General features: G+C 42.4%; 1 protein-coding gene across 1 annotated transcript in view; it reads left to right on the plus strand.

Annotated features, from left to right (window-relative positions):
- Nucleotides 1–19,717, plus strand: part of LOC143766279 (uncharacterized) — a 47,214-nt gene extending 27,497 nt beyond the window's left edge. The window contains exons 7-11 of the mRNA XM_077253825.1: nt 3,943–4,122; nt 4,205–4,328; nt 4,412–4,509; nt 11,081–11,171; nt 17,978–19,717. Coding sequence (XP_077109940.1) covers nt 3,943–4,122; nt 4,205–4,328; nt 4,412–4,509; nt 11,081–11,171; nt 17,978–19,155 — 1,671 coding nt within the window. The 3' untranslated portion in view covers nt 19,156–19,717. The remainder of the gene's footprint in view (nt 1–3,942; nt 4,123–4,204; nt 4,329–4,411; nt 4,510–11,080; nt 11,172–17,977) is intronic.
- Nucleotides 19,718–27,111: the final 7,394 nt, after the last annotated feature.

Genomic DNA, 27,111 nt, shown 5'->3' on the forward strand with positions numbered 1-27,111 from the left:
TAGAGCTTCCAGCAAAGGTCAGGATATAGATTTGGAACAAGCTGGACAAAAATACAAAACCAAAACAAATAGCAAAAAGCAAAAGGCAGACTTAGCTGATATAACTGGAACCAGGATCAGTAGACAAGAGCACAGCAGACTAGCTCTGATAACTACGTTGCCAGGCATAGAACTGAAGGTCCAGGGAGCTTATATAGCAACACCCCTAACTAACGACCCAGGTGCGGATAAAAGGAATGACAGAAAAACCAGAGTCAAAAAACTAGTAACCACTAGAGGGAGCAAAAAGCAAATTCACAACAGCTGAGGCCTTGTGAACACCAGGCACCTGACATACTAGTTGTGTAGACAAACTAGTGGATCTCTCTCCCATCCTCTATATATATCTAGTGGGACTAATATTTGTTTAGACCGCCAATGGAAGCACAAGCACTTGGATGGCTAAAAGTGCCTCCAGTTCCTTCGCATTACTGTCATGCTGACACTGTTTGTGATTAGAGAAAGGGTCCCTGAACAGTCATTGGGCCCTAACTAACCCTGCTTCCAAAGGTACCACTAAAGGTGAGGAGGTGTGGGCCACTACCCTTGCTGTTCTCCTGTTAATTCCTAAGCTGTCCTTGGGACAGAAATGAGAAATGCTTGTGTATCAACATGTAAGACAGACAGGGATAACAAAAAGCAACAAACATACAAAGGTAGAGAGGTATATAGGGAAGGAGAGGAATGTACCAATCAAATGGGAATATGATAATGAGGAAAGCATACACCCAAAAACAGCACGCAACAATATCTATTAATAACAACAATCTCCAATTCAGCACAGCGTCTCCAAGTAGCTAGGAAGCTGAGCTTTCACTGGCAAGGAACAGAAGCTCTGGCCAGGTTTTATAGGAAGAGGTAATGACCAGATCAGAAGCAGCTACCCACTCACAAGCCATGGTCCTGAATGACAGCATTTCCATATTACTGGCCTTTGAAATGCTGCCATTTTGGTTGTTGGAGATGAACAGTTTTAAAAAACGGATGGCGGTAGCTGTCCTGCAGTACGTTGTTCCCAGCCTCCACTACTTTTCCAGGCGTGTCATCCCTGCACTGCACTACACACAATGCGGATCAAATTAGGCATGCACTGCGCAATGCCATCAGTGGCAAAGTCCAAATAACCACCAATATGTGGACCACTAAGCACGGGCATGGACCTTACATCTCCCTAACTGCCCACCAGGTAAATGTAGAGTGGCTGGGACAGAGGCTGAAGGCGTTCTAGAGCATGTCCTACCACTACCGAGGAGTGCTGGATATTTCTCTGTCTTTGTTGCCTCTTACTCCGCTTCGTTCACCGCCTCCTCATCAGGTCACAGTAAGAATTGCACCACCATCTTCAGTGAAACCAAGGGAAAATGACAGCAGGCTGTTATGAAACTCATCTATTTGGGTTTGGGGGACCAATCCCACAATGAACTGGAGCTGTGGATGGGGATCAAACAGCAGACAGATGAATGGTTGGTGCCGGTGAAACTCAAGCCCAGCATGGTGGTCTGTGAGAACGGGCAAAATCTTGTAGCAGATCTGGGCTTAGCCGGTTGGATGCACATCCCGTGCCTGCTGCATGTGCTGAACTTGGTGGTGGAGAGCTTTCTGAAAAACTACCCACATATGTCAGAGCTGCTGCTGAAAGTACGAACAGTGTGTGTGAGCTTTCAGCATTCTTACCCTGCTGCTACTTGCGGGTCTTTGCTGCAGTGTCTCTTCTGCCTTCTTGTGCGACATACCAACTAGATGGAGCTCCACTTTGCATATGCTGAAGAGACTGTGCAAGCAGCAGTCAGTAGGTACGGCTGAGTCACTCTGCAGAACAACACTTCACCACCAATGTGTGGACCTCCATGTGGGACATGTGTGTCATGTTGCACTGCTTTGAATACTCCACCAATATGACACCATCATCAGCATTACTATACCACTTCTATGACTCCTGGAAAAAATACTATTTATTTAAGCGATAATGGATAGTTGGTGGCACAGGAGGAAGAGGAGCAGTGCCAATTCACAATGTTATCAGACCTTTCTTCCCCACATAGCTCGGAGGGTGGATTACTGTACCAATAGTGGCTAGGTACACAACTGTCCAGCCAGGGGACAGTTTTGGAGAATAAGGAGGAGGAACTGTGTTCACAGCAGGGTGGCACTGAAAGCAGCTTATGGGCATCACTGGAGTGTGGTTGGGGGATACAGAGGATCCAGACGATACACCTCTTACTGTGGACAGCTTGTTGTTGCCTCTGGGCATCCTGGCACACATGAGCGAATGCATGCTGCTGTGCCTGTGCAAAGACTGCCGAGTTGCACTTATTGTTACCAGTGCTGATTACCGGGTGGCCACCCTGCTCGATTCCAGCTACAAGGACAACATACCATGCATACCAATGCATAAATACAACCGCACCCTTGTAGAGAAACTGCTGACTGCTTTCCCACCTGATAGCGCAGGCTCATTGGAAGAAGAAGGCTGAGGCGAAGGAGGAAGTCGCCATCGTAGCTCAGGCACCGCCACGACCTCGGAAGGCAGGGTTAGCATGGCCAAAATGTGGAAAAACTTTATCCAAATGCACCACCATCTGATATGGAGCATATTAGCAGAAGGCAGAGTTACATCAACATGGTGTAAGAAAACATGTCCATAAGTACTGATGGGTCATGCCCTATTTACCTTCTGGATTTCAATTGGACACATGGCCTGAGCCTTTATGACTTGGAGGTACTGGCCTGCCATGCAGCAAGTGTACTGTCGGAACATGTGTTTAGCACGGCAGGGGGTTTGATCATAGACAGACGAATTCGCCTGTCCACAGACAACGTTGACATGCTCACATTCATTAAAATGAACCAGGCGTGGATCCCACAGGTCATGTCCATACCTTTGACTGACTAGACAACTGTACCAGCCGCACCCAGCCAGTGTTCAATTCTATTTGCCATTCGTTTTCATTTGGGTGACTCTCCAAATAAAAAAAACAGTGCTGGCTACCTCACACCTCCATCTCTTCCACCTAGACTGCCACGTTCACCTCCTCCCCCAGTTGAACCTCCGCCCCCTGGTTAGAGATTGTTATTTTTGGAGGGTTAATTGTATGTTCTTTTAAGTCCCATAAAAAAAAATCCCAAGAAAAACAAAGAGAACCCTCTCAAAAACAGTGTTGGATTACTCCTTGCTTGCCTCTTCCACCTACACCACAACGTCCATCTCCTCCTCTACTTCTTGGACCTACGCCTCCTCATTCTAGATTGTTAGATTTTGTTTTGTTATTTCTAGGTTCTTTTAAGTCACTTGCAGAAAAAAAACACGCCACGTCCACCTCCACCTTGCCCTCCACTTGGACGGGATTATGTGTGGTAATGGGGTGGGATTATGTGTGGTGGGGGGCTTTATTATGTGTGGTGATGTGGTGGGGGGCGAGATTATGTGTGGTAGTGTGGTGGAGGGCGGGATTATCTGTATTAATGTGCTGGGGGGGCGGGATTATGTGTGGTAATGTGGAGGGGGGCGGGATTATGTGTGGTAATGTGGTGGGGGGAGGGATTATCTGTGGTAATGTGGTGGGGGGGATTATGTGTGGTAATGGGGTGGGGGGCGGGATTATGTGTGGTGGTGGGGGGCTGGATTATGTGTGGTGATGTGGTGGGGGGTGGGATTATGTGTGGTGATGTGGTGGGGGCGGTATTATGTGTGGTGATGTGGTGGGGGGCGGGATTATGTGTGGTGATGTGGTGGGGGTGGAACTACTGTGCAGGGGGTGGGATCAGCGAGTAATCATGATGCTATATATATATATATATATATATATATATATATATATATACAGTATATAGCCAGTACTGGACAGGTGAGGACTCTGGAAATGTCTGTAGTGAGATTTTTTTAATGTTTCTCTCCATAATCAGAATTACACGATAGTGAAGAAGAGCTCTAGTGAGCGCTGTCAGGACCCTGTGTCTGAGGGATGGGGAAGACCCCTGAGACCAATCACATGGCCTCCACCTCACCTCCCTATACATGAGGACATCAATGAACATAAGATACTAGAACTCACCTACAAGATGATTGAGCTGCTGACTGGAGAGGTGACACTGCTGGGAATGCTGCGATATTATACAGTAAAATTATGAAGGGATCACTTTATGACGGTATCATTGTATGTGTCAGGTTCCTATAAGGTGTCAGGATTTCGCTGTCTATTTCTCCATGGAGGAGTGGGAGTATTTAGAAGGACACAAAGATCTGTACAAGGACGACATAATGGAGGTTTCCCAGCCTCTCATATCACCAGGTAATAGACAGGACTAAATGCACGCTGCCTAAGATTATCTGTATGTAAAGAATGAATTCAGTCCCTGTATGTGTTTCCTCCAGATCTATCCAGTAAGAGAACAACACCAGAGAGATGTCCCCGTCCTCTTCTTCCACAGGACTGTAAACAAGAAGATCCCAATGTTCCTCAGGATCATCAGGTAGATGAAGAGAAGGTGAGAGAAGCAGCCGCACTCAACAAAAGGTTTTATGTGATTCAGTTTGCAAGTAAAAGAGTTTAAAGTTTATTGAGCATTCACCACAGGAAAATATTATCACAATGAAGTGCCAAGGTAAGGTAACGTTTTGACCCAATTCCTGGGTCTTTATCAAACCTCACTTGTGGAATAGAGAGAATAAATCAGGTTTATGGAAGACAGAAGTCCCAGCTGTGCCAGAACAAACACCGTAAGCCCCGGCTGGGACTTCTGTCTTCCATAAACCTGATTTATTCTCTCTATTTCGCAAGTGAGGTTTGATAAAGACCCAGGAATTGGGTCGAAACGTTACCTTACCTTGGCACTTCATTGTGATAATATTTTCCTGTGGTGAATGTTCAATAAACTTTAAACTCTTGTTAAGTCCTTCTCAGTCCCTGGCTTACTGGAGGTAAGCTTCCAGGTAAATGACACGCAAACAAAGTATTGTGTGATCATGTACAGGGGAAGCTCAGGAGCGCGTCTGACTCTCTGGGCTTTACCCCTCCTTTATAAAGAAAAAGAGTTATGCATTTGCAGACATGCGCACAAGCGCTCATATTCTCTAACAAAGAGTATCTATTCTACTGATAACGTTCAACTTCTGGAATGTAGGTTAAAGGTCACAATAACAAGAAGGAATGCGTCCATAAAAGGAAATGTCTATTTTGCTCAAGTCTTCCTCATATTAAGCCAGACGTCTCTGAAAAGGAAGACAAAATGGATTCTTCAATCTGATCTCTACAATTCCCCCCTTTGACATATTCCTTTTATGATCTATCACAAATCCCCTTTAACATATCCATATTTTAGATTACCACAGGGCCAAAGACAAAGCCTTTATTTTTGGTATTACACATGTACACGCTTATATCATTAATAAGAGAATCAAATCTAGTATCAATTCTTCCGTTTAACTCTCACAACCTTTTCTTTGTTTTGCAATAAGTATACTAAAATATAAAAACAAAAATTAGTACGGTAATATTAATTAGAATCACTAGAGGATAACATAAGAATAAAGAAGAAAATTTATACTCTTGCATCTATTACACAAAATTTATCTGTGCATACTGAGATACTCTTGAGCACAATCTGGAATAGTACGTATATGACTACAATAATCATAACTATATGTATTATGCTCTGCATGATCCCAGCAACCCACCCGCCGATTCCTCTGAACCAGTTGGCTGGGTTGAGAAAAGAGAAAGTATCAGACCACCAGCTATCCTTATTCTGGTCATTGTCTTTATCATACTGATCTCTGAGTCGTTGTACGTCCTTTAATTTAAATGTCATACTCATAGTACTATTCGGGTCTATATAATGACAGCAGGTGGGTCCGATGATTTGACACATACCTCCTTGTGAGGCAGTTAGGTAATCCAATACCAGAGTATGTTGGTTGATGACTATTATAAGCTGATTCTGTACAGCTATACTAGTGTTTAGTATATCCAATATATCCCAGATCTGATCATCTAGATAATCCGTGGCTCTAACTAATTTATCCCACATCTGTGTTAACATTATTAACATCAATATCATGAGTTTTGTACTGCTTTTTTGCAGTGGCTTGCATGTATCCATGATGCCTTTCCTTCAAGCTTGACTGATGTAGGTGTTGTCAACAGGACTTGGAAGGGTCCGTCAAATCTTGGTTCAAGAGCCTTTCTGGTGTGTCTTTTTACATAGACTTGATCACCTGGTTCCAACTTGTGACTTCCTTCAATGTTGTCAGGATCTGGAAGGGAAGCAAAAACTTGTGCATGCACCTTAGTTAATTGTTTCTGAAGATTTTGCACATAAGAAGTCAATGACTCAATATTTAACACAAGTTGTTGTGGAAAATAACATCCTAAATTGGCAGTCCTGCCAAACAAAATTTCATATGGAGACAGTTTAGTCTTACCCCTTGGGGTATTGCGTATTGAGTAAAGGGCCAGTGGAAGGCATTCTGTCCAAGGCTTTCCTGTTTCAGCCATGGCTTTCTGTATTTTTAATTTTAAAGTTCCATTCATGCGTTCCACCTTACCGGAACTTTGAGGATGGTATGGAGTGTGTAACTGACTTTCAACACCCAACATTTTCAGTACATTTTGAAATATTTCTCCAGTGAAATGAGTACCCCTATCTGACTCGATCACTTCAGGGAGACCGTAACGGGGTATCAGTTCGGCAACTAGCTTTACAGCAGTGTTTTTAGCTGAAGCCTTCCGAACTGGATAGGCCTCTGGCCACCCTGAGAACATGTCCACACACACCAACACATACTCATACCCATTACTTTTTGGCAGCTGGATAAAGTCTATTTGTAATCGCTGAAACGGATAGAGAGGTCGGACGTGGTGCTTCATAGGGGTCTTTGTCGTCTGTCCGGGATTATGTGCCAGGCATATAACGCATGCAGCACAATAGTCTCTTGCGTAGTTGCCAAAACCTGGAGCCAACCAGACTTGCTTTGCCAGTAGTGTCATTGCATTTGCAGACACATGAGTAGGGTGGTGCAGTCCACCAACTACAATCGGGTACCAGGCTCTAGGTAGACATATTAGTCCATCTTTCTTCCAAATTCCTGCTTGTTCTTCTGCCCCTTCCTTTTTCCACCTGTCCCTCTCCTCTTCTCCTGCATCTTCCTGTGCTTGTCTCAGTCTATCTTCAGTATTTTCTGTGGGGTTTACAGTATGAACCTGCTGTAAGGGTTTGACCGCTGCTGCCTTGGCTGCTTTATCAGCCCTATCATTTCCCCTAGATTCCCTAGTGTCGAGTCTCACATGTGCAGCTACCTTAATTACTGCTACTTCTTTTGTTTCTTGTGCAGCCTCTAAGATCTGTTTGATCAGAGAAGCATGTTTTACAGGTTGTCCTGACGCTGTCATATAACCTCTAGCTCTCCAGATTACTCCAAAATTAAACACAATACCATGTGCATACCTAGAATCAGTGTATATATTAGCTGTCTGATTCTCAGCTATTTTTAGCGCTTCAATCAATGCTGTTAGTTCTGCTTCTTGTGCAGACTCTTTCGGTGGAAGAGGTTCTGCTTTGAGAGTTTCAGATTCTGACACAACTGCATACCCTGTATGGAAGTTACCTGTGTCATCTGCAAACCTACTACCATCTATAAACAGCTCTAAATCTGGATTTTGAAGTGGTGTTTCGGATACATTGGGTAAGCCTACCGTTTCTTGTAAAATGAGCTCTGTACAATCATGTGTGTCTGTAGGGAAAAAATTTGCGTGTGGATCAGTGTCCTTATTCCCCCCTTCAGACTCGAGAGGTAGCAGTGTTGCTAAATTAAGAGTCTGAAGCCTTGCAAATGTGATAGTAGAGGGAAGCAGCAAAGAACACTGTAGCCGCAAATGTCTGGCCATGGAAATGTGTTTTGGTTGGACCTGGTTTAATATCCCATAAACATCATGTATAGTTTGAACTGTGAGTGGATGCTCTAGGACAATTTCTGATGCTTTGTCCAACAATAGCGAGACAGCAACAACCACACGTACACAGGTTGGCGCTGCTCTAGCTACTGGATCTAACCTTGCTGAAAGATATGCAATTGGTCTTTGTTTCCCTGCATGCTTCTGGGTAAGAACTCCTGTAGCATGGGAATCAACTTCTGCAGCCATAAGCTGAAATGATTTGGTGTAGTCTGGTAGCCCTAACGCTGGAGCTGAAACAAGGGCATCTTTTAATTGTTGGAACGAAATCTGACCTTTTTTTGTCAACAAATAAGGTTCACTTTTTACACAGTCATACAGTGGTTGCATTAGTTGACTGGCATGTATAATCCATTGTCTACAATGAGACACTATTCCTAAAAATGCTCGTAGCTGTTTATGATTTTTAGGCTCATTCATCTGTCTTATTGCTTCAGTTCTTTGAGGTGTAAGATGCTTTTTACCTTGAGAAATGCAATGACCTAGAAAGACCACTTTGATCTGACAAACTTGTAGCTTTTGTCTATTCACTTTACACCCTTCTTTTTCTAGAAAACATAGTAAACTCACAGTGGACCTTTCTGCAGTTTCTAGATCTGGGCAGCAAAGTAGTAGGTCATCCACATACTGCAAAATTACTACCTGTGATTCAGGTTCAAACCTTTGAAGAACTGTTTGTAGGGCATTTGAATAAAGAGTAGGGGAGTGTATCATTCCCTGTGGAAGGCGTGTCCACGCCAACTGTTTGCCCTTAAATGTAAATGCAAACAAATGCCAACTATCTTGGTGTAAAGGAACCGAGAAAAATGCATTTGAAAGATCTATTACAGTAAACACTTGAGAACTGGCTGGTATCTGTGATAGTAACGTATGAGGATTGGGTACAACTGGGGTGATAGGATCTAGAACTTTGTTTATTTCGCTTAGATCATGTACCATACGATATTTGGGCATGGAACCCTTATCAAGAGTTCTCTTCTTGACTGGATACAGAGGAGTGTTAGCAGGTGATTGTATCTCTACCAAAACTCCTTTCTCTCTATATCCCTCTATCTGTTTTGTAATTGCTAATTCCTGCTGGGCACTCACAGGGTATTGTCTGAGCTGTGGGAGAACAGCTCCTGGTTGCACAGATAATTTTACAGGAGAAATATGCAATAATCCCACATCAGTGTCACCCTGTGCCCACAGTGTTTCTGGGATCATTGAGAGGTCTAGATCTGTAGTGTACTCTTTTTCTTCAGTATAATCCTCAAAAGCCTGAATTCTGACATATTGTTCTAATGATTCTGCATCATCAGGGATAGTCAGCATAACTGTGCCATCGTCCCTAAATTTGATGTTAGCTTCTAATTTCTTTAGTACATCAGTTCCTAACAGACATGCTGGGGCACCTCTGGCATACAAAAATCTGGATGCAAAACATTTAGGTCCTAATGAGACCTCTATCATACAATGTATGATTTCTTCCCACCCATTGTCTTTGATAATTCCACCTCGTTCTTTACTCAGTCTTTCCCATTCTGTACTAAACATAAGTGCTTCTGAAATTCCCAATTTTTCTCTTACTCTTCTAATCTGTCTTCTGACTATCTTTCCACATCTTTCCTGTATGATATCTGCTGCTTCCACTTGTCCTAAGACGGTTTTGGTCTGTTTATTTCCCATTTTTCTTTTCAATATTAGCTATGACTACCCTAGGTGACGTTTGGACAATCACTTACTCTATGGTGATGTCTCGTTGCCTTCTCTCCTAGGGAGCTAAAATATTGAAGGGCTTGTCTGCTCCGTTTCTTCTAATATGCAGGACGTACTTAAGTGCTATTATGCACGCAAACAGACCCATCAACACCATACAGATCACAAAACTTTCTGTGTCAGTTAGCATGCTTGTCCCAGGCTCATGAAAACCCGCGTCCTGGGCTCATTCTATCAAACCTTATCCAGAAATGAAGGAGGTTAAGCACTTAATGAATAGTCAAGCATGGGCGGAGAAGAAGAACGCAACCACATGACCCAGTTAGGCTGACTTCCGTGTATAAGGCTTATACCCCAACTATTTCGGCTTATTTTTCTACGCACTTTTGCTCTTCTTTCACAACATACCACAACCTTCACACTGTTCACACACTGCCAGGGACAGGACTCATAAGTCTATACAATATGGTAACCCGAGTTTTATAGGTATCTACTCACTACTAGACTAACCCAGCGTGACACGGCTCATAGAGATCTTTCAGATAATACAGGGCAGATAAAAGAGAACTAATAATGTCTCTTACCTGGCCAGGTTTTTCAGTTCATTTGCCGTCCATTATCCCAGATCTCCGTTGTCCGTATCCGCAGGTAAATCTCGAGCAAATACTCTTATCTCAGGTCCCTGTTCAGGCGCCAAAGAAATGTTAAGTCCTTCTCAGTCCCTGGCTTACTGGAGGTAAGCTTCCAGGTAAATGACACGCAAACAAAGTATTGTGTGATCATGTACAGGGGAAGCTCAGGAGCGCGTCTGACTCTCTGGGCTTTACCCCTCCTTTATAAAGAAAAAGAGTTATGCATTTGCAGACATGCGCACAAGCGCTCATATTCTCTAACAAAGAGTATCTATTCTACTGATAACGTTCAACTTCTGGAATGTAGGTTAAAGGTCACAATAACAAGAAGGAATGCGTCCATAAAAGGAAATGTCTATTTTGCTCAAGTCTTCCTCATATTAAGCCAGACGTCTCTGAAAAGGAAGACAAAATGGATTCTTCAATCTGATCTCTACACTCTTTTACTTGCAAACTGAATCACTTAAAACCTTTTTCTGAGTGCGGCTGCTTCTCTCACCTGTATGACCTCTGGACTTTGTCCAGGTTCAGCCTGCACCTCATGATTACAACAGAGTGCGCGTCATTAATTTTTTCCGATGGAGAGAAGGTGTCATGAGATCTCCTCTATGATGTGTTGATGGCTGTGAAGGTCTTGTGCTCAATCTTGTTTTATCCACCAGTATTATATGTTTTATACTTGTGTTATGAGAGCGGTGGAGATGGCAGGATTAGAGCTGATCATAGATGTGACTTCATATGTCTGTGAAATATTTGTTTCAGGGTGAAGATCTGACCCATATTAATACTACAGAGACATATGTGAGGGGTGATGAGCGGTGTAAAGAGGAGATTCTTTCAGATAACAGCCCAGGTGAGTAGTGGCCTCTATTTTTTACTTATTCACTGGTTGGTACAAATATGAGTTTGATTTCATTTAATTTGTACCATGTTTTGCACCACTATGTATGCCAAATGAAAACCAATGCCTAATTTTAACTGTGAGTAATTTATCTTGTTGTGCTCATCTGTTTAGTATCTTGCTATTTTTTTTTTATTTTGTGCTGGGTAGGCATCCCTTTCAAGAGAAGGACATCCGGAGCTGTGAAGAAACAATTACTCATTTTTAACTATTCAAAAATTATCCCTTTTTGGGAGTTTTGTTGTTCGTTATATTCTGTGCAGGGCAGGGTTCCATCTCAGGGGAAGCACAGTATGGAACATAATAGAAAGGAAAAAGATTTCTGGCTGTGTAAATGCATTGGCAGCAGCTGTAGTACAGTTTGAAGCATAATGGACAGGCAGAAGATGATGTCTTTAGCACTGGCTTTTTATTCAGTAAAGTTTTGACCATGATGAACAGGCAAGCAGTGGCATCATTGGCTTGTTTAAAGAGCCAATCTCCCCAGTCCCTACTGGTAGATCTAATCATTGGAGATAGCTTTGTTAATCACCTGTCCTGGCCAGGGCTTGGCTACCTTTCCATAGTACTGCTGCCCTTTGTTGTGTTTAGTTTTTCTCATGAATGCAGATCACAGTGAAGATCTTGCCGCTTCCTATACCTTGATGTAACTGTACATGACTGTACTGAGGCCGATCACACTCCGTGGCCTGATATTAATCATGGTGATCGCCCAGGAACTGCTTCTAAGCATCTGTGATCACCGTGATTAAGATGTCAAACTGGACACCCTAAAATACTATTGACTGACCACCGAGAGCCCAAAGTAACAGCTGTGAACAGAGAAAAGTCTGATCTCGGCGACACCGAAGGAGGAGCAGCCTCTATCGCTCCATTCGGGAGAAACCACAAAGTTGATGGTCAAAGCAGTGATAGTCTGGTTGTAGGAAAAATACGACTCGTAAAGCATAAAGCAAACAAAAATAATAAAATATACATACAGCGATAGAAAAAAAGATCTATATTCTGGAATTATGTGTGCCTTCTATTAGCAGATCCAGGTAACGGTGCAGATACCGGCCCCTCACACATCTATATCACAGGGAAAGGAAGAAGAAATGTCACCTGGAGAGTGACCACACAAAATCACTGGATAGTTTCAGTAACGGGGAGGGTTCCATCTCAGGGGCAGCACAGTATGGAATATAATGAACAAGCAAAAGATTTCTGGCTGTTTAAGGACATTAGTAGCTGCAGTAGTACAGCTTGAAACATGGTGTAAAGGCAGGAGATGTCTTTAGCACTGACTGCGTATTCAGTACAGTTTGGATCATGATGAGCAAGCAGGAAGCGGCATCATTGGCTTGTTGATAAAGAGCCAGTTTCCCCTGTCCCCACTGGTAAATCTAATCATTGGAGATAGCTGTGTTAATCACCTGTCCTGGCCAGGCTTGTTTGCTTTCCCATACAACTGCTGTTCTTTGCTGTGCTCCACGTAGAGTTTAACAAGTTGCCTGATGCATCTCTGCGACATCATCTTCCTAGGCCAGGTAAAGATCCACCCTTGTCTTAATGTTGAGACTTCAGAGTTCAGTTGTTCAGAATGCTCCAACAATTCTTTTACATTGTGCTGTCATCTTGCATTTGTGTATAATTCCTGCATACCCTCAGTCCTGTTGGTTAATTCTCTGCTACCCAGTTTCTGGACTACGCCATCGGATGCAATAAGCCTAACAAACTGGTATTGGACTGTTCAGATTGTGCAGTTATTTTTCAGCTCTGTTGTTATTCCTGCAGCCTCTCAGTCCTGACAGTTAACCTTCTACTAGCCACCAGGATTATCACACTGGTTTCATTAAGCATATGAACTGTCATTGTTTATGTTGTGCATTTATCCTTGCAAAATGCTAGTGGTTCTTCTGCCTCCCTGTGTGCTACTTTGGACTAGCCATTTCCCTCTGTTCTGGCCCTATGGTTTACCCTTCCAACCGACTGTGCTAACACTTTGGGTCCATGTGCCCACCTTGACCTACGACTACAGAACAAGGTGTACAAGGTGTAGGTGTGTGGACATAGATGTACGATATGCTGGATTCAGTTTAACAAGTGTAAGGTTTTCCACACCAATGGAGGATAATCTTGTCCGCTTCAGTGTGACATTGCCATTTGTGGGCACTTATTACCCTCTCTGAGACTGGACAAGGCAGTAAGTAGACTAATAACAAACTGGGCCAATTCCTGCTTCTGGTCCTAGTTTTTGACATAGAAGTTCATTGGTTCAGATCTCAGGATATCTTCTCGAGAAAGGACATAGTCCAGATATGACTGATCCTGTCTACTGAGGTGGTGCATCTACTTTTATTGATGTTTGTCAGGTTGGTGCAACCGATGATAAAAAATCTGGTGTATCGTGTCCCATAAAATTCACTTTTCTACAGCAAAATTGTTTCAGAGACAAAAACAGTTGAACGTAACAAATTTAGTGGTGCTGAAAACGAATATGATGCTTGAATTTGCTGATTGGCTCTAATTTTCAAGATCCAGAGGAGGGTGTAATTACTTATGAAATCTTTCATGCAGGCTTATAGAAAAACTGTGTCTTTATTATTTCATCATCATTATTGCATTGTTAGTAGCTCGTCTATTACATCATCTATTGAGCCGTCACTATTCTCTCATCTTAGGGTGACCTATCAAAAAATGCCATCTCAGCTCCGATGATGTAAACCTAATTACAGTTGCATCACCTACTTTTATAAATACTCTCTATGTAAGATATACAGTTTTAGGGTTTCTTAGCTTAATTTCTTAACATATTGATATGTTTTTTGAGATAATGCCTCACTCTTGCATTAAAGGGAATCTGTGACCCCCAAAATGTAAGTTGAGCTAAGCCCACCCACCGGCATAAGGGGCTTATCTACAGCATTCTGTAATGCTGTAGATAAGCTCCCAATGTATCCTGAAAGATGAGAAAAAGAGGTTATATTATACTCCCCCAGGGGCGGTCCCGCTGCGGTCCGGTCCAATGGGCATCGCGGTCCGGTCCTGGGACTCCCATCTTCATAGGATGACATCCTCTTCTTGTCTTCATGCTTCATGGGCCTCTCTGACCTTGCCCGGCGCCTGCGCACTGCAGTACTTTGCTCTGCCCTCAACAGGACAGACAAAGTACGCTGGAGCAGCAGCCTGAAGACAAGAAGAGGACGTCATCGTAAGAAGATGGGAGGCCCCGGACCGGACCGCGACGCCCATCGGACCAGAACAGAACCGGGACCACCCCTGGGTGAGTATAATCTAACCTCTTTTTCTCACCTTTCAGTATACATCGGGGGCTTATCTACAGCATTCCAGAATGCTGTAGATAAGCCCCTGATGCCAGTGGGCTTAGCTCAACTTCCATTTTGGGGGTGACAGGTTCCCGTAAACAAAAGGGATAGTTTCTGCTACATTTGCGGAGAAGTCACTTTTGCATCACAAAGGTGAAACTTGATTGCCATGATCAGGAAAGCCTACAACCTATATTTTGGATGCAGAATAGGAGATCAGCACAAGAGTTGGCCTCCACAGATATGCAGCAATAGATGTGCATCATATCTAACCCATTATTTGCATGGGAAGAAGCAATCTATGCCTAACACTACCAATTGCTATTTCTGTATGGTGCCCCCCATTAGGAAAGGGGTTTCAAGGAAGAAGTGGACTTTACAGTATTCAAACTTCCATCTTCAATATGCCCAGTACGACATACAGAACTGTGAGTTCCAAAAACACTTGAAACATTTTCGGTCCAGTCAAGTGAGATAGAAGAGGGCGCTTGGTGTCATGAAACATCTTCCTCTCACGACCCAGACTTTCTATCAACAACCTCAACTGATCCCCACCTTATAACATAAAGTGAACTGAATGATCTTGTTACAGACAAACTGCAACTAAAACCTAAGCTGATAGATGTTTTCTGTTATCCATGTTTTGTCTTTGTGTCTTGATTACTTTATATTTCTGCCCCATGCCTCATGGGGACATATCAGGGTTTAACAGGATCATATAAAGGTTAGAGACTCGGACTCTCTAAGGGTACTGTCACACAGTGCCATTTTGATCGCTACGACGGCACGATCCGTGACGTCGCAGCGATCGTATGATTATCGCTCCAGCGTCGTAGACTGCGGTCACACGTTGCAATCACGGCGCTGGAGCGATGCCGAAGTCCCCGGGTAACCAGGGTAAACATCGGGTTACTAAGCGCAGGGCCGCGCTTAGTAACCCGATGTTTACCCTGGTTACCAGCGTAAACGTAAAAAAAACAAACAGTACATACTTACATTCCGGTGTCTGTCCCCCGGCGTCTCAGCTTCTCTGCACTGTGTAAGCACAGCGGCCGGAAAGCAGAGCGGTGACGTCAGGCGTCACCGCTGTGCTCGCTTTCTGGCTGGCCGGCGCTCACAATGCAGAGAAGCTGAGACGCCGGAGGACAGACACCGGAATGTGAGTATGTACTGTTTGTTTTTTTTACGTTTACGCTGGTAACCAGGGTAAACATCGGGTTACTAAGCGCGGCCCTGCGCTTAGTTACCCGATGTTTACCCTGGTTACAAGCGAACACATCGCTGGATCGCTGTCACACACAACGATCCAGCGATGTCAGCGGGAGATCAAGCGACGAAAGAAAGTTCCAAACGATCTGCTACGACGTACGATTCTCAGCAGGATCCCTGATCGCTGCTGCGTGTCAGACACTGCGATATCGTAACGATATCGCTAGAACGTCACGAATCGTACCGTCGTAGCGATCAAAATTGCACTGTGTGACAGTACCCTAACTTCAAGAGGACCCACAGAACAGGCATAGTTTGGGTCCCAGTTTCAAGGACAGTTTAAGGCCCCTTCCTTATCGAAGACCATCACAGCATGACACTTTCTGTATAGAGTGCATTTTGTGGATAATGTCTCTGTCTAGCTCTCTAAGACAGTCGGGCAATTTAAACATCCTATTAACATTCAATTAAATTGAACAAACATAGCAACAAAATCTTGGATAAATCAAGAAAATATCTTTTCATCTAGGTAGATTTCCTCAAAGCCTCCGAGAAGAAATTGACATCAAATCCCATGATCATTACACTGAGAATTTGTAGCCAACTGTCTAATCAAAAAGAGCAAAAATCTCCCATTCTGCACTGTTATTCTGTTTTGGTCATCAAAGGTTTCCACACATAACAAATCTCAAGACACAAATGGCAAAAAGAATGCCCACATCTGAGGATTTTCTTGCAATAAAAAAAAAATAGTCTACCAAGTTGTCAGAGGATTGAGGGCAGAAAATGTACAACTGTCACGGAAAAGCAAGAATTTCTTTTAATCTCTAGAAAAAAATCAGGTAAAATTATTTTGAGTTCAGGAATAGTATCAGCTTTAAGGTATACTTAGATTTGACTTAGTTTGACCATTTCACAGTCCAGCTAAAACTTTTCATGAAATTGATCCACCGTAGTTTGCAGACGGTCCATTCTAACAGAATTGGCCAGTTATCTTGTTAGAATTATAATAATTGTAAGGATTATTACCAGCAAAGTGAGGCAAAATGCAGTAAGCTTGGTCAGGATGATACCAGTCAATGAGTCCAAGAGACTGGTATTTACAATTTACGATTCAAACTCCAGGATGGGAAGCAAAATAGAAGGGTCTAGAGATCATCAGCAAGTATATAGACAGATGTGGGGAGAATCCAGAAGCAAGGTCAGATAACAAGCTGGGTCAGAACCAAGTAGCAACACTCACAATCACAAAATAGAGCCAGTTTTCTATACAAACAGCTGTCAGACAGAGTGGTTAATGTGCCATGTACGCAGTTAGATTGGGAGACCACGTGCATCATGCAGTATCCCCAACAGCACGGCTATGGACTCTATTAATGCAGCTAGTATGAAGAGAAGTACAGGAACATGCCAAATGCATTATAGCATATTCATGAGACAGTATACGAGATATTGTACGTACACATATCATTTTTCTAGATGATCAGCTTTACATTTGTTGTGCCCCATTTTTTTTTTTTTTAATCCTGCTTAATATATTTTGTATAAGTTGCAGTACTTTGGGCAAAGAAACTAAACTCATCTTGATGCAGAAATGGCCAAACCTTTCTGTCAGGAATATACAATATACTTTATGTAATTAAGCTGGGTGATCACCCAAAGACCAGAGACTGGCAACCATGACATGATAATGACACGGCTTCAAATTAATTTTCAGGTTCCCCAGTGCTCCCATACTGTATATGTCTCAAAAGCCAATGTTTCACTTGTAATTCTTTTATTTCTCTTTACTTCTTAATTTTGCTAATGCAAATACATACAAAAATGCACAAACTACTACAACCTTACACCTGCTCTAAAGTCATGGTTTCTTTATACACGACCATCCTGCTCCTCCCGTTTGATTTGTTCCATGCTATAGTTCCTGTAGCTATTAGGGAGTGTATGAGGCAGACGCCACGAAATGATAGCACTGACTAACAGGCCTCTTTATGATTTTTCACTGACCATTTCATTAGAAAAATTTGGTGACACGCACAGGGAAATATAAAGCTATATAAAAAAAAGTAGCATTAGGAGAGAGATTAAAAATTGTACGACCTCTTAGCTAAATAACATAATCTGCTAGTCCTTGTACTGAAGTCTACAGTTTATTCCCAAGTCTTTATCAGCTAGTAATTGAATTTTAATATAGTTTCCAAAAGACGCAGTTATGAAAAAAAAATTTTTTTTCCTTGGCAGATGACTGTGCGTCAGTGGGATATCTGACATTTACTGATTTTGAAGCAGAAGATTATGGTATCACACCATATATATATGAAGAGCATGACATTATTCCAGATATACCGTCAGTCCTTCACAGCAAAAATCTATCATATATTCCTTATCAACAGGTCCTATCTTCAGATTCATTACAGACTGTTAAGCAAAATGAGAATAACAGACAGGATGCTGAACATCAAAAAGCTCATAAAGAGGAGAAATCATTTTCATGTTCAGAATGTGGGAAATGTTTTACCAAAAAATCAAGTCTTACTGTTCATCAGAGAATTCACACAGGGGAGAAGCCATTTTCATGTGAAAAATGTGGGAAATATTTTACTTGCAAAGGAAGTCTCATTAAACATAAAAGAACTCACACGGGGGAGAAACCATTTTCATGTTCAGAATGTGGGAAATGTTTTACTAAGAAAGGAAGTCTTACTGTACATCAGAGAATTCACACAGGGGAGAAGCCATTTTCATGTGAAAAATGCGGGAAATGTTTTATTTGCAAAGGAGATCTCATTAAACATAAGAGCACTCACACGGGGGAGAAGCCATTTTCGTGTTCAGAATGTGGGAACTGTTTTACTAAGAAAGCAAGTCTTACTGTACATCAGAGAATTCACACAGGGGAGAAGCCATTTTCATGTGAAGAATGTGGGAAATGTTTTAATTGCAAAGGAGATCTCATTAAACATAAAAGCACTCATACAGGGGAGAAGCCATTTTCATGTTCAGAATGTGGAAATTTTTTTACCAGGAAAGAAAGTCTTACTGTACATCAGAGAATTCACACAGGGGAGAAGCCGTTTTCATGTCCAGAATGTGGGAAATATTTTACTTTCAAAACAAGTCTTTTTTCACATAAGAAAATTCATACAGGGGAGAAGCGGTTTTCTTGTTCAGAATGTGGGAAATGTTTTAACAAGAAAGCAAATTTTTCTGCACATCAGAGAAGTCACACAGGGGAGAAGCCATTTTCATGTCCAGAATGTGGGAAATGTTTTAGTGACAAAACAAATCTTGTTAGACATAAGAGAACTCACACAGGGGAGAAGCCATTTTTATGTCCAAAAAGGAAAGGTTTTACTAACAAATCAAATCTTGCTGCACATCTGAGAATACACACAGAGGTGAAACCATTTCCATATTGACAATTGTAAAATGTTTAACAAATAAATTATATTTGCTAACTCATCAGAGAAATTGCACAGGGAAGTAACCATTGCATATTTTATAAAATTATTTTATTGATAAAGTGTACAAGAAAAGTTCCAGTAAAAGTTTAGTTGCAAGTCTAAAAGGGAAAGCAATTTAGAACACTAAATGATAATGATTAGGAAATGTACTGTATGCAATGACCAGTAAACAAAAGCAAATATAATGCATATAAAAATCCTAAATATTTCGTATAGAATACTTTACTTTTTTGTGAACACTGTAACTGCACCTTGAAGGGGTTGACCAGCACTTCTCTTGCATACATGATCTGGTCAGTTGCTGAGGCAAACATTAGACACCAAGTATGCCTCTTAAGGTGTTTCAATAGTCATTATGAGACCAATTGGGGACTGGATGGTTATTTCTTCAACTTTCCTAATCAAGTTCAACAGAATCTACCTGCATCTGATACCAGACCACAAGGAAGAGAGAGGCGTTCAGCCATCCCTTTAAAACTTTTAAACAATGATTAATAAAAAAACTGCTTTTAATACTAATATCCATCTGTTTGTACCTATCGTTTGTATTGTCTATAAGTTAAAATATTGCAGTAGGACCTGTGTAGTTGAGGGAGAGCTGGGTATGGTTTGTATAAAAGTAATTAAGGAAGAATTACATTAAGGATCTCAGTTTTGTTAAGACACTCTTGTGTTTTTGAAAATATGATTTTATAGGAGACTAGTATAATAATCCAGCTTTACGTAGCTCTATAGTTTTCAGAGGACCTTTCACCAGTTTGAGCAATTTAACTGACCACCTCATGGAATAGTTGCTGTAGAGCTGAGTAAAACTTTTATTTTTTTTTATTTTTCCTCTCCGTTGCAGAGATATTAGCTTGTACAGTTAAGGATATTATTTATACTATAGTTCAACTGGGTGTTACCAGAGATTTGTCTCTGGAAGCTTGTACTTCTTCCTCTTCATGGGGTAGACCATTATAAGTAGGTAGCATCATGCAAGGAAAAAAAATACACCCTCGTTTCTTCACTGACCTCTGCAGCTAATATGTAGAGATGCTGCAAAGCTATGTATAATTTTGAACCCTACCAGGTCCCATCGAATGGCAGTCAGTGTAGCTGGAAGATCAGAACTAAGAAGAATGTGAGATAAGATCTGAAAGTGTTTATAATGATACTGTTTAGTCTCACATGGTGAGGTGGATCTTCCAAACCCTAGTACTGGTTGAGCACACAGGCCACAGGCATGCAGCTGTCATGTAAGGCACGTGGGAAACAGATACTTGAAGCACAGACAGGACACAAGAGAACTAATAGTCTTAAAGGGAACCTGCCAGCAGTGGGCCTCTCTGACCTTTCCCGGCACCTGCGCACTCCAGTACTTTACTCTGCCCTCAACAAGGCAGACAAGTACGCCTACGCAGGAGTGCCGATGCCGGGAGAGCAATGAAGAAGCAGGAGGGCGTCGTCGCAAGAAGATGGGAGGTGCCTGCCCCTGACCTGCGACATCCATCGGACCGGACTACCCCCCCCGGTGAGTATAATATAACTTATTTTTCTTCACTTGCATTATAGAATGCTGTTGATAAGCCCTGAAAGGCAGTGGCCGCATCTTATAGCAGCAAAATCTGCTGACAGTTTCCCTTTAATATCATGACACTGATGTATGTATTGGTGGGCTTTATATAGGACTAGGCAGACGATCATATGGGAGCATGACGGGACATTTGCAAAGCCCAACACTGAGCACAACAGAGTTGAGCAGACTGCAGTGAGTAGAGGCCAGACCCAGGACAGGTGTGCAACTATACCTCCTAATCCTCTTATGGCTCCTTCCAAATGAGTCCATAACAGCCAAAGGAGGATGAAATCAATTTGTAAGAAAAAGAGCAACCATCAAGCTTGATGGCGATTCAGCTTACGAACAGACTGCAGATACTCCAGGTTTTTGTGGTCAATATACACGGTCACTGTAAACTTAGCACCTTCAAGAACATAATGCCAATCCTCAATGCCAAATTTTATGACTAAGAGTTCATGGTCAGCAGTGGAATAATTCCATTCTTCTGGAGACCATTTCCTGGTGAAGAAAACAGATATGATTTCTTGTTCTAGAGGCCTTCTTGTTCTAGACCGTGTTTTAGATTTTGACAGAGCCCTGCTCCTACTCCAATAGCAAAAGCATCCACTTCAAGGAAGAAAGGTCTGTCCACAACAGGATGGTTCAGGGCAGGAGCAGCAGAGAAATCAGTTTTCAGTTCTAGAAAGGCTTGAACAGCAAATTTCAACGACTTACGGAATTTATTTCTCTTCCAAGTTAGGATCGTCAGTGGAGTAACCACTTGAGAGTAGTTTTTAATAAACTGGAGGTAATAATTATCAACGTCAAGCAATTTTTGAGAAGCCTTGAGACCGACTGGCTGTGTCCAATCCAGAATGAGTGAAACTTTTTCTGGGTCCATAGGAACACCACCAGAAGAGATGATGTAGCCGAGGAATGGCAATCCTTTTCACTCAAATACACATTTCTTCAACTTTGCATGGAGGAGGTTTGGTTGTAGTCTCATTAGAATGGAAAGGACATGAAGGCGCTGAGAGTCCAAGCCTGAGGAGACTATTAGGATGTTGTACAGATAGACTAAGACATAGTAATACAGGACATAACAAAATATCTGATTTACCAAGTACAGGAACATAGCCAAAAGCACCTTTGCATCAGAACATTCGCAAAATTAAAAAAGCAATGTCCTCAATGACTAGTGTATGGTGCACCAATCTGAAGAGTTTCCTTTCTTTGACCAAAATTAGATACCACCACAAGGAATTACAGAGCCATTTGTGGAGATTAGCTTTAGATGCATCTGCAAGAAAACAAAATGAATTTTTGGCCTTTTGCTTAAAGAGAAGTTCATAAAATTCTCTGCTGCTCCAGAATGAATGAATGCTTGTCCTGTGAACACAGGAACTGAAGGAAACAGACATAGGCACGAGTAATTTCTCTTTAAGTGACGAATAGAGTTACTCCCATGGTCAAACGTCTTTCCTCTACTAGGGGATGAAGTTTACCTGTTTGGTTTTTAGTTTGGAACAGTCAGTGTGAGAGTTATCCCATTAACCACAATATAAACAGATACCTTGTTAAAGGACACAGGATCTTTCGGCTGGTGACAACATCTTCCATCTGATTTGGAAAGGGTCTGGTGAGGACGGTCTGGGAGGGGACATTGAAGATGCTCTTGGACGAGAGACATGAGAATCCAGAGTTTATTCATAGATCATTCTTTAAAATGTAAGTCTATATGAGTGGTGAGGGAAATTAAATGGTAAAATGAAGAGGTCAAATCTCTAGACCGCAAGTTCATCTTTGACATGACTAGACAGGCTGCTGTAGAAGACAGTTAAGAGTGGTTCTTTGTTCCAGGCCAATTCAGCAGACAGGGTACAGAACTCGATGGCATAATGTCCCACTGAATTAATCCCTTGTGTGAGCCATAGTATGGAATCAGCAGCTGAGTGAACCTGGTTCATAAAACACTTGATGAAATGCAGTCAGAAATGAGGGTAAAGAATGTATTATAGGGTCATCCTATTCCCACAACAGCGCATCCTAGGCCACGGCATCACCAAACAATAAAGAAAAAATGTATGCCACTTTAGACCAGCCACAAAAAATGGTGAGTATACAATTCAAAGTGTACAGTGCATTGACTCACAAAACTTTGATAGGCTTAAGGATCACCATTAGGCATAGGCAAATGTGGAGCTGTTTGCCAAGCAGAGTGTTGCATATTAAGATGTGGCAGGTGTTCAGGAGCTGGTGGTGAGATTGCAGTAGAAGGAGACAGTGCAGTTACATGTGCTGAAAGGTTTTTGCAAAGCCTGGACAAGTTCACACTGTCTGAAAGCCAGTTGTACCAAAAGTACAGGAAACTCGTCCATGTTCCACGGCAATAGTGTTATTTTTGCTGCACCTTTGGAATCCATGGTCTTATTATTCTGTTTCAACTCAACTGGTGAGCTGGACCCTCCAAGGTCTAGGTCTAGTTGGGCACGCGGGCCACATTTGTCACTGCAGCAGTCAAGTTAGGGACACCAGAAACAGATTCTGGAAGCATTGGAGACCACAGACAGACAGGACACCGGGAAGCAGAAACGGAGCAGATACTGGAAGCACTTGTGGCTGCAAGCAGATGGGACCCAAGAGAACTAAAAGTATTAATACCAAGACGCAGATGTGGTCTGAGTGGGCCATATATACGCCTAGGCAGAAGATCACATGGGAGCACGCTAAAGTACTTTGAAAGCCCAACACAGAGCACAACAGATTTGAGTGCCAATGAGTGCAGAGTAGATTCGGGAAAGGTGTATAACAGATAAATAATTCATCTGTGCTGTGTATCTACACCAGGGGTCCTCAAACTATGGCCCGCGGGCCACTGTCAGGACTCTGAACATTTTTTACCTTTTGTGCATTATTGCCCTTTTTCAAGATGGCGTCTTTGGTCTCATGTGCACTGTGTCTTCCTGCTATAAATCTCCACCCCAGCCTTCAGTCTGTGCTAGAGAATTCTGCCTTGCATCCAGCTCCTGACCTCTGATTACTCCCTGGCTATACACCTGCTCCTGTGAACCTGTGTGGTGATCCTGCTACTCTGCTCTGAGTTCCTGCTGCATACACAAGTTTCCAGTAATCCTCCTTCATCTGCTGCTCGTGTTTACTTCATCTGCATTTGCTGGACATGTAAGCTGTTTCTGCTCTGCAATAACCTGAGACTATTAACCAGGCCTCCCTGGTTGAGCTAAGATATGATTTGAACTGCCTTATAAGCGTATCTATCTGTGTTTGGACTAAGACAAGGATTTATTCGTGTCAAGTTTCCTCAAGAATAACTGTGCTTCATAGACTTTCTGCTTGATTGCATTTTCCTCTGAAGTTTCCTATAGACTACTAAGCTGCGTTTATTATTTGCACCAAGTATTGTGGACTTGAGTTTCTCTCTGCACCTGTTTGAATCACCGTGTGATAATATAGACTTTACCACTCATAAAACTGTGTCCTGTAGTTGTCTTGTTCCACGCAAAGAGTGTCCTGAGTTATCCCCTATAATTATTACAGGATACTCTAGCCATAAAAAAAAGGAGACTTCTGGAACAATGACTGCAGAAAGCAAATTAGAGCAGGTGTTTTCCATAATTAGATCACTGCAGAAAGATGTGGAAGGTCTGCAAAAGAAGTTTGGAAGCTTTGAACACAATCAACAAGTGTTTGGACAAACTTTGCAGGACTTAAGCAACCGCATGGCAGCCCAGGAAAACTAACTTGCTGGCATAGAGTCCCAGTATGGACGTGCTTTTCAGGACATAAGCACGCAAATAGCTGCACAAGTGACTTTACCCTCTGGGCAACCGTCACCAGCTAGCCCACCTAAGTTGCCCCATTCAGATTTAATGGTGATCGCGACAAATTTCGTGGCTTTGTGAATCAATGTATGCTATATTTTGATGTGCATGCTGACCATTTTCCTACTGATAGATCCAAAGTATTGTGTGTAATAATGCTACTGACCTCACGAGCGCTCGCCTGGGCGAATCCAATGATTGAGTCTCGTGACCCACGGTTAAATAACTTAGATGATTTCTTGGCCGCTATGGCATTAATGTTTGATGACCCTAATCGCCGTGCAACCGCTGAATCTGCTTTGTTGTCTTTACGCCAGGCTAAATGTTCTGTTATTGAGTATGCCACTGAATTCAGGAGATTAGCGGTAGATATCAATTGGGACAGTTATGCACAATTGCCTATTTTTAAAAGGGGTCTGTCTAGTATTGTAAAAGATGAACTAGCCCGCTCTGAGTCACCACAAGAGCTAGAGACATTTATACAGCATTGTGTTCGCATAGACATTCCCCTTACTGAGCGTAGGCAGGAGAAATTTGCTGCATATAACAGTGTTTCTAACTTCCCTTCCTTCCAAAGAGCCTGCAGGTAAAACCTCTCGGGAGGTGGAGGAAGTGCCCATGCAAATTGATTCCATTCAGAGGTGCGAGATCAATGAGCGCCGAGAGCATCGCCTTTGTGAAAGTCTATGTTTCTACTGCGGCCAGTCTGACCACTTCTTGATCAATTGTCCTAAGTGTCCTAGACAGCCTAACAAGGTGCTAGCAGCAATAGGGGAGTATGACAACTGTGATGATGAATCTGACATCTCTGAATGTAGCCTGCCTTTAAATGCTGTATTCCATTCACTTTCTATGACTTCACCCCCCAAGGAGCTGAAGGAAAACAACTCTCACTGTTCTCTCCCTATTAAGATCCTGTGTTCAGGACAGTGGATTTCCAGTGCAGCTATGATTGACTCTGGTGCAGGTGGCAATTTCATGGATATCGCATTTGCCAAGGAACATGGTATTGAAATTCAGCAAAGAGCCTCTCCAATTACAATGGAAACAGTGGATGGGTCACCTTTAATCTCTGGGCCTGTGGATCAGGAGACCGTACCCCTTGAAATTTTGTTGGAACCTAATCATCAGGAGCAACTTTCTTTCTTGCGAATTTCTTCTCCTCATTTTCCTGTGATTTTAGGCATTCTTTGGTTGCGTTCTCAGAACCCAATTATCAACTGGGAGACCAAGGAGATTATCTTCCCAACAAGGAGCAACTCAGCGTTAACAGAAGCTGTCCCTGAGTCCACGGCTACGGAACCACATGTACAGGTATTTTCTTTACCTCCAGCATATAAAGAGTTCTCTGACATCTGTGACAAGAAGAATGCAGATCAGCTTCCTCCACACAGGCATTATGACTGTCCCATTGAGCTGCTTCCTGGGGCAGCTATTCCTTTTGGTAACGTATACCCTTTGGCGGCACCTGAGCTTCAAGCCTTAAAGGAGTATATTGATGAAAATCTGGCCAAAGGCTTCATACGTCCTTCTTCCTCACCAGCAGGGGCACCTATCTTTTTTGTAAAGTAGAAGGATGGGACCCTGAGACCCTGTGTTGACTATTGGGAACTCCATAAGGTAACCGTACAAAACTGTTACCCTTTGCCTCTGATTCCCGAATTACTGGAAAGAGTCCGCCATGCTAAGGTGTTCTCTAAACTGGATCTTCGTGGGGCTTATAATTTAGTGCGTATTCGTCCAGGGGATGAGTGGCAGACAGCATTCAGATGCCGGTATGGACACTTTGAATCTCTTGTGATGCCCTTCGGGCTTTGTAACGCCCCTGCAACGTTTCAACACCTTGCTAATGACATTTTCAGAGATTTGTTGGACCAGTTTGTAGTGATCTATTTGGACGATATACTAATCTTTTCTGACTCTCTACAGGAACATGAATAACATGTCAAAACTGTTTTAAGAAGTCTGAAAGAGAACCATCTGTATATTAAGCCGGAGAAATGCGAGTTCCATCGTTCTGAGATACAGTTTTTAGGTTATATCATCTCTCCCCAGGGGCTGAACATGGAATCTGGTAAGATTCAGGCTATCCTTGACTGGCCGGTACCCAAGAACGTTAAGGAGGTCCAATGTTTTATTGGTTTTGCAAATTTCTACAGACGCTTCATTCAAAATTTTTCTGATATTGTCCGTCCCATTACTTCCTTGACAAAGAAGGAAAAGCCCTTTAAGTGGTCATCACAGGCTCAAGAAGCTTTTGATCGGCTTAAAGAAGTTGTCCACTACTATAACCTTTTTTTTTTTTTTTTTTTCATAAATCTTGCTATTATGGGCCACTGAAAACATCTACTGTGTTTATTTTAGCAATATTACCTTTTATCATGCTGTAGCAGCTCATCTTTAGTGCTGGATTCAGCTCTCATGGGGTTAATCGACAACTTCCTTTCTCCTGAGTTACTGTGCTCTAATACTACAAGTTCCATGATGCATTGCACTGCTACTAAGCACGAACCTACCACACCCACTCCAAAA

This window comes from Ranitomeya variabilis, chromosome 4, assembly GCF_051348905.1.
Source record: "Ranitomeya variabilis isolate aRanVar5 chromosome 4, aRanVar5.hap1, whole genome shotgun sequence".
Taxonomy (NCBI): domain Eukaryota; kingdom Metazoa; phylum Chordata; class Amphibia; order Anura; family Dendrobatidae; genus Ranitomeya; species Ranitomeya variabilis.